The 8158-nt window shown below is 66.8% G+C and overlaps 1 protein-coding gene across 1 annotated transcript; it reads left to right on the forward strand.

Moving 5' to 3' along the window:
- The first annotated feature begins 4482 nt into the window (after positions 1–4482).
- CKB (creatine kinase B) lies at positions 4483–7746 on the forward strand. Its single transcript, XM_087818024.1, has 7 exons — positions 4483–4682; positions 4867–5021; positions 5093–5225; positions 5501–5672; positions 6769–6892; positions 7091–7280; positions 7356–7746. The coding sequence occupies exons 1-7, from the start codon at positions 4490–4492 to the stop codon at positions 7532–7534; spliced, it is 1146 nt and encodes a 381-aa protein (XP_087674150.1). The 5' UTR covers positions 4483–4489; the 3' UTR covers positions 7535–7746.
- The last annotated feature ends 412 nt before the right edge of the window (positions 7747–8158 follow it).

The raw sequence follows: 8158 nt of genomic DNA on the forward strand, positions 1-8158 counted from the left end.
CTCCCCGCAACCGGGCTCGTCCTGTCAACTCTGGGGCTGGAGAGGGTTAGAGACGCCCGCAGGCCACCCCGCCATCCTGGGGCTTCTCCGGGGCCCTAACCTAGGCCCTGGCCGCTCTGGGCCCTGCGGGGCCGGCCCCTCCCCAGAGCCCAGCCTCTGAACTCTCCCTCCTCTGGGGCCAGGCCTGGCCAGTCTGTGGCCCTCAGAGGCCATGGGGGAACCCAGGTGCCTGGCCTCAGCCTTTCCATGCCCTTGCCCTGGCTGGGCCTGGGTCTGGGAGCCCTGGCGATAAGGAGGTGAGGGGCTGTTGGTGGCCTTCCGCTCTCTGTGGGCTTATGTCCCTGTGTGGCTGCTTCATGGCCTCCCTGTCTCCCGCTCTCCAGGTCGAGACCACCCAGCCCCTGTTCCAGGTGACTCTGCTTTACTGCCTTGGGATGCACCGCCTGAATCGCACCCTAATTGCTCCGGAGAGAGCTGGATTTTCCACTTCTCCTCCGGGGTTCCTCTTTCCCCGGCCACTCAGCTGTGGTGTGGAGCCCAGGCTGGGACCATACTAAGCCTAAATTAGGACTGGGTGACTTGGCAGTGGTTTCCTGTGGTCCCGACTTCCCACTTGCCTCTTTGAGCATTACTGGCTGCCCCCTCCTCCAGCCAGCCTTCCCAGAGGCATCTGTTCCATCCGAGCCTGCCCCAACCCTCAGCCGGAGTCCTCAAGCACTGGCTCCTCCCCCAGGCCCCAGCTAATCCCCCAGGTCAGGTTGGCGCCTTGCCCAGGGCAGTTTTAATATCAGGAATTTCCTAATAAGAACTGATGCCATGTGAGCCCAGCTGAGTGTCCCTGCATTGAATCCTCTCCGGGATCCTGTGAGGGAGGGATCAGTTCACAGATGGGGAAACTAAGACTCAGGGAGGTTAAGTAACTTGCCAAAAGTCACACAGTGCAGCCAGAGTGGAGCTGGGATTTAAGGCCAGTAAAACTCGCTGCAGAGAACCAATGACAGATTGGAACAGGCAGGAAGGAAACCCTGGAGGAAAGGGAGAAGCTGAGGAGGCCTGTGAGGGAGGCTGCTCTGCCCACATCCCTCGCAGGGATCAGGCGAGAAGTGCCCCCTCTCCGACCAGCCCAGCCTAGCAGCCCACTGTGACTCCGGGCAGCCCTGCCCCTCTGCTGACCCCAGTCAACTTCCGCTCTGGGTTCTGCAGAGCTTAGGGACAGAGCGCGAGGAGGAAGCGATGGCTACCCTGGCTGCACTTGAACACAGACTCCAAGGATGGCCTCGGGTCCACAGCCCTGCCCTTGCACCTGGCCCACCTCTGCCCGCCCTGCTGAGCGGGGGGCCAAGATCTGTGGATGAAAGGCCAGAGACTCCTTTGAGGCTTCCCTCCCCTTCCAGGGCTAGGTGGTTAATGCGTAACCAGGTGCGATCTCTGAGGAACCCAGACTGTAAACTGGCCAGGTGACGTCACCTGGCTTCTCTCCTAGACGCCACTAAACCGGCTTCTGTGGGCACTGGGGAAAGCGGAGGGTCCACAGTAAGAACTAGTTCAGCCAGGGGCACCCTCCAGCCCCACACCCTTGCTGCGCTGCCCTGGGACCACGAGGCTCCCAAGCAGCCGCCTGCCTGGTGTGGGGCCTCACCTTGACATCTGGGTCTAAAGACCTCAAGGCCCCTCCCCTTCCCCAACCACAGCTGCTGACCACCCTCGTTTTCAGTCTGAGTCCAGCCTAGGTGTGGCCTGCCAGAGGTCCCCAGGGTGGGCCCTGGTCAGGTTAGCGCAGGGTCAGCTGGACCTGTGACTTGGCCCCTATGTCACCCACCTTCTGTTCTTCCCTTTGCTATTTGCACCATGGAGGGGAAATACTCATTGCAGAAGCCTGCGGAGTGCTGGCGCCCCAGGCAGGGGATCCCCGGGGCCTGGCCCTGGGCAAGGCAGCCCCAAGCCTCTGGAGCCACCTCTCCAGCGTGGCCTGTGCTTGTGGAGGGAGTCCTTCCCTCTCCCCAACACCCAAAGTGGCCAGGTCCTTGGCAGCCTGAGGGTGGGGGAGGGGTGGCTTTCTGAGAAGCTGCAGAGCCTGAAGACAAAGAGGAAGCCCTGAGTGACACCCTCCCCCCGCCCGCCCCCCCCCAGGGCCTGAGAGCCAAGTCAGCCTCCAGGGCCAGCAGCTCTGGTTTCTTGAAACAGAAACTTGAGCCCCTCAGGCCTCCGGAGGTGGGGAGGAGGGCAGCTGCAGATATTTTGAAAATTGGGGAAGGGGCTGCAGGGGGCACAGAGTGCAGGAATTCCGGGCTTAAGGGACACCTGCTGCCCAGCCAGCCCGGACCATTTGCCCTTTTACAATGCTTTGTTTTATGGGCCTAAAAAAACATACACACACAATGAGAACACTTACTGGGAACAGGTCAAAGCATGCCAAGGCGAGAGTGGGAAAGAGGCAGGAGTCCCTTCTGCGGTCGCCCCGGGGACAGCCCATGAGACTCCACCCCCTTCGATGTGCACACAGACAGAGGTGAAGGGACGTGCTTGTCGCTGGGTCTCCGCTTCGGTGCCATTTCCCCAGAGCGCTGGGATTCCTGGCTCTGCCCCTGCCCCGGCCCCACCCACCTCCGCCCAGCTGGTGTTTTGTTCACCTGGCTGCCTGCTCAGGGCCAGTCTTCCCCGGGCAGCAGCGTGATGTTCACCTTGCTGCTGGGAGAGCTCACTGTTCAGGCCTGGGGAGGGGGGGCGCCCTTAAAATACACACATAGATGCGGGGTTCCTCCTTTCTTTCTCTATTCTCAGAGCAACATGGGCTGGGCATAACCACAGGAGCTCCAACTCACTCTTTGTAAATAGCTGCATAATGCTCCACCCTGGGGACCTGCCTCCCACCCCTGGCCAGCCCCTAAGTGACGGGCATCGAGTTATATCCATGTGGGTTGTGTGTGTGTGTGTTTTTCCACTACACCTCTCTTGGCCTATCTGCAAAGAGGAAGGGAGACCGTCCTTTCTATAGCCGAGTTCCTAGAAGCGGGATCGCAGGGTCATGGAGTGAGAATATTTTTAATTTTAATAGATACTGCCAAGTTACTTTCCAAAAAAGATGTAGCAACTCACAGTGGCGAATGCCTGTCTCCCCACGTTCCAACCTATAGCCAGCTCTGGCTGGTGTCAGTCTTCCGCATTTTTTCTAATCTGGACGCGTTGGGGGCTGTGGAAGGTAGAGTCATTGCCGTTTTAATGTGCACGATTCTGATCTGTAGTATTTTAAAAAATCTCACATGCACTTATTGTTTGTTAGCGTTTTCTCCCGTCTTTGCTCGAGTCTCTGCGACTGCCTTTGGGGGTTGGGCGGTGAGGCTGCACCTGCCCCCTGCGGGGGGGGCCCCGGGCTGGGGTCGGGCGCCGGAGCCTTAGCGCTCCCCAGGGGCCCCCTCTGGGCCGCATCCACCGGGAGAGGCAGGGCCCGGGGGTCTCCGGCTCGGGTCCCCCGGGGCTCGGCGGGGACTTGCCCAAGGTCAAGGCACAGCGGGTGCCTCCGGGCTGGGCCGCGGCCAGGCTGCGCCTCGGGTTCGCTTTCGCGGCTCTGCAGCAAGACCGCCCGGAGATGCCGGGGGCACCTTGAGGAAGGACGGCGGCTGGGAGCCCGATGGACCGCGAGGGGTGGGGGAGCACCTGCGGCGGCAGCGCGGGGCGCTCTCGCCGGGCCCCTCGCCGCCGTCGTCCGGGGACTGGGGGGGGGGGCAGGGAAGGCGGGGGCCGGGGTGCAGACCAGCGCGAGCGTCCCCAAGAGCACGGTGGCTCTCCTGCCTCAGTTTCCCGCCCGGAGGCAGGGTCGGGGAGCACTCGAGGATGTCCAAAGGCCTGAGGTTCCGGCTTCGGGGTCCCGGGCGGGCGACGGGCGGGGTAGGTGGGATGCACGGGGTCCCCGAGAGGGGATCCTCGGGGTGGGCGGCCTGGGGGCGGTGGGCTGGAGCTGCGGGCGGCGGACAAAGCGGCGACACCACCCCGCAGCGCGGGCCAATGGAATGAATGGGCTATAAATAGCGACCAATGGGCGGCCCGCGTTGCGCCCCTTAAGAGCCGCGGGAGCGCGGAGCCGCCGCCGTTCGCCTGCGCCGCTCCCAGAGCTGCGGAAGGACCGCGCGCTCCCTCCTCGCCTGGCCGCCGGGTGAGTGGGCCCCAGGGCCCGGGACGGCCGCGCTGGGTGTCGGGGCGGGGGCGCTGCGCGCGGGAGGGGCGCGGGGAGCGCGGCATCGTGCGCCCCGGGCGCGGCGAGGACCCCCGCCTGGAGCGGGAGCGCCCGCAGGGCCGGGGGCCAGGGCGGTGCGGACGCGCCCAGCGCGCGCGGTGGACGCCGCTGACCTTGGCGGCGTGCGGGGGTGACTGGGGACCGGGGCCACGGAGCCCTGGGTGGTTTGCAGGCCCCGGGGAGGCCGGGCGCCCCGAGCCCCCGCTGATGCCCCGCCGCCTGCAGCCCGCAGCCCGCAGCCCGCAGCCCGCCGCCGCCATGCCCTTCTCCAACAGCCACAACACGCTGAAGCTGCGCTTCCCGGCGGAGGACGAGTTCCCCGACCTCAGCAGCCACAACAACCACATGGCCAAGGTGCTGACCCCCGAGCTGTACGCCGAGCTGCGCGCCAAGAGCACGCCGAGCGGCTTCACGCTGGACGACGTCATCCAGACCGGAGTGGACAACCCGGGTACGCGCGGCCCAGGCCCGGGGTCCGGGTGTCGGCGCCCTGCCCGCAGGACACCCCGGGGCCGGGGGCCAGCGCCCTCCAGAGCGCACCTCGGGCCGGGGCTCGGCGCTCGGCTGCGGGTGTCCCGGCCGCTGGCTCGTGCCCGAGTGTGACGTCACTGCCCCCGTTTGGCGCCCTCCCCCAGGCCACCCCTATATCATGACCGTGGGCTGCGTGGCCGGCGACGAGGAGTCGTACGACGTGTTCAAGGAGCTCTTTGACCCCATCATCGAGGACCGGCACGGCGGCTACAAGCCGGGCGACGAGCACAAGACCGACCTGAACCCCGACAACCTGCAGGTGCGGGGCGGCCCGGGTGGGGGGCGCTGGGAGGGGTGCCCGGCCGGCGCTCACCTCCGCTCGGCCCGCAGGGCGGCGACGACCTGGACCCCAACTACGTGCTGAGCTCCCGCGTGCGCACCGGCCGCAGCATCCGCGGCTTCTGCCTGCCCCCGCACTGCAGCCGCGGGGAGCGCCGCGCCATCGAGAAGCTCGCGGTGGAAGGTAGGGGTCCCCGCCGGCGCCCCCCGCGCCCCCCCGGCCCCGCCCGCCCTGTTGACGCGTCTTCCAGCCGCCGCCGCCGCCGCTGCTCCGCCAGCGCCGCCCGGGTTCCCGAGGGACGGGGCCCCGCCTTGCGCCCGCCGCCCGCATCGCTCGGGCGGCCGCCCGGACCGCGTGGACGGCGCTCCCACGGGGCTGGGCGCCGGGGCGGTGGGGCCGGGATCGCCGCCGGGGGGGCCCGGGGTCGCCGCGCGTCCCCTGAGCGAGCCTCTCCGCAGCGCTGTCGAGCCTGGACGGCGACCTGGCCGGCAAGTACTACGCGCTCAAGAGCATGACCGACGCGGAGCAGCAGCAGCTCATCGATGACCACTTCCTCTTCGACAAGCCCGTGTCCCCCCTGCTGCTGGCCTCCGGCATGGCCCGGGACTGGCCGGACGCCCGCGGCATCTGGTGCGCGCCCTCCGCTCCCCTCTTCTCCCCTCCCACCCCTCCTCTCCTCCCCTCCCACCCCTCCTCTCCTCCCCTCCCACCCCTCCTCTCCTCCCCTCCCACCCCTCCTCTCCTCCCCTCCCACCCCTCCTCTCCTCCCCTCCCCTCCCCTCCTCTTCTCTCCCACCCCTTCTCCCCTCTTCTCCCCTCCCCTCCTCCCCTCCTCCCCCCTCCCCTTCTCTTCTCCTCTCCCACCCCTTCTCCCCTCTTCTCCCCTCCTCCCCTCCCCTCCCGTCCTCTCCCCTCCCCTCCCCCCTCCCCTCCCCCTTCTCTTTTCCTCCCCCTCCCCTCCCCTCCCCCCTCCCCCTCCTCTTCTCCCCTCCTCTCCCACCCCTTCTCCCCTCCTCTCCCACCCTTCTCCTCCCCCCTCTCCCCTCCCCTCCCCCCACCCTTCTCCCCTCCCCCTCCCCTCAGTCTCCCCTCCCCTCTCCCCTCCCCCCTCCCATCCCGGGGTCCCCCGCCTTCCCCGAGGAGGAAGAGGGAGGGGCCGCTCCTGGGACAGGTTCCTGGCCGCCAGGCCTCCTCCCAGGTGACCTTGGCGGCGCAGGTGCTGGAGGGGCCGGGCTGCTGGAGGCCTCGTCTCTCGGGATCCTAGCGGCGGGGGGCAGGTCCCCGTGGCTTCTCTCCTGCACCCCCTCTTGGGAGCTGGAGCGTCTTGTTTTCTTTCTCACCCGCTTCCCGGCTGCCCCCCCCCCCCGCCGGGTGCTGGGTGACGCGGACCGGTCCCAGCGGGGCGAGGGCGGGCTCACAGCCTCCGGCTCCCCCGCTGTCTGTAGGGCCGGCTTCGGCCCCAGGTGCAGTGCTCTCCCCTGGGGGGCTGTTCTGGCTGCCCTGCCCCTCACTCAGTGCCCGCCCCCCAAGCACATGCCTGGCGCCACGGGCACAGCTCAGGGCTTTCTGAACTGTTTCTGAGGCGTCCCGGCTCCTCTGCCTGCCCCCGGGGTACAGCTGGAAGGAACCCCTCAGGCTGACCTGTGAAGCCCTCCCCTGGAGTGTTTGCTGGATGTGCCTTGAGGCCACAGTGCGGGGGGAGGCCTGACTGTGCCCCCCCCCCCAGGCACAATGACAATAAAACCTTCCTGGTGTGGATCAACGAGGAGGACCACCTGCGGGTCATCTCCATGCAGAAGGGGGGTAACATGAAGGAGGTGTTCACCCGGTTCTGCAATGGCCTCACCCAGGTCAGTCGGCCCCCAGCAGGAGCTGGCACCAGTGGGGGTTTGGTGCCAGGGAGGGGGCAGGGTCAGGCAGGGGCTGGTACCTGTCAGTCTCCCTGGGGAGCCCAGGGATCCTGCCAGGGGGCTCCTGGGTCCCAGCTGGTCCCTGCGGGAGGGGTGACCGGCCAGGTCTCACCTCTGGCGCCTTCTCCCCCACCTCAGATCGAAACCCTCTTCAAGTCCAAGAACTACGAGTTCATGTGGAACCCCCACCTGGGCTACATCCTCACCTGCCCATCCAACCTGGGCACGGGACTGCGGGCAGGTGTGCACATCAAGCTGCCCCACCTGGGCAAGCACGAGAAGTTCCCGGAGGTGCTCAAGCGGCTTCGGCTTCAGAAGCGAGGCACAGGTGAGCGGGCCGGGCCTGCCCACAGCTCCCCCGGGCAGCCCCCACCCAGCCCCACTGACCTGCCTGCCCCCCCAGGTGGCGTGGACACCGCTGCTGTGGGCGGCGTCTTCGACGTGTCCAACGCGGACCGCCTGGGCTTCTCCGAGGTGGAGCTGGTGCAGATGGTGGTGGACGGCGTGAAGCTGCTGGTGGAGATGGAGCAGCGGCTGGAGCAGGGCCAGGCCATCGACGACCTCATCCCCGCCCAGAAGTGATGCCTCGCCCGGCACCTGGCACAGCCACCAGCCCTGCTGCTTCCTAACTTATTGCCTGGGCAGTGCCCACCGTGCACCCCTGATGCTCGCCGCCTGGCGGCTGAGCCCTTAGCCTCGCCGTAGAGACTTCTGTTGCCCTAGGTAGAGTTTATTTTTGTGATGGTCAAGATGTTGCTGATGCTGAAATAAACTAGGGTTTTGGCCTGCCCTGAGTCTGTCCTTTCTGTGGTGGTGACCCTGCTGTGCCCACCGGGTCTTATTCCAGGAGCCCCTCTTGGCCACCCCTGCAGGCCTGGGGTGGGCTGGGGGCAGGGACAGGAGGAGTCGTCCAGGGTGGCAGAGCCCCAACCTGAGCGTCCAAGAGCACTTGTGCCTGGGGGTGCAGCCTGGCTCAGCTCAGCCCCAGCATGCAGAGTGGGGGAGGTGTGCACGCTGTGAGGAGGGGGGAGGGGCCCAGAAACTTGATCCCATTTGTTCCTCCACCCCCAAATCCCCCCCCCAACCGTGGTCCTCCAGGCATCCTGGCAGCCACCCCCCTCCCAACACCCACTCCATCTGCTAAATCATCTCTCAGCTGAACTAGCCCCTTGGACTCCCACAGTGGGTCCCACCGTAAGGTCCACG

This window comes from Miniopterus natalensis, chromosome 1 (assembly GCF_054644295.1).
Source record: "Miniopterus natalensis isolate mMinNat1 chromosome 1, mMinNat1.hap1, whole genome shotgun sequence".
Taxonomy (NCBI): domain Eukaryota; kingdom Metazoa; phylum Chordata; class Mammalia; order Chiroptera; family Miniopteridae; genus Miniopterus; species Miniopterus natalensis.

What these genes read in the sequence shown, in the direction of transcription:
- CKB (XM_087818024.1), top strand. Translation starts at nt 4,490, where the DNA reads ATGCCCTTCTCCAACAGCCACAACACGCTGAAGCTGCGCTTCCCGGCG. An exon ending in CGAGAAGCTCGCGGTGGAAG is followed by an intron (nt 5,226 to 5,500) that starts GTAGGGGTCCCC and finishes GCCTCTCCGCAG; the next exon opens with CGCTGTCGAGCCTGGACGGC. An exon ending in TCTGCAATGGCCTCACCCAG is followed by an intron (nt 6,893 to 7,090) that starts GTCAGTCGGCCC and finishes CCCCCACCTCAG; the next exon opens with ATCGAAACCCTCTTCAAGTC.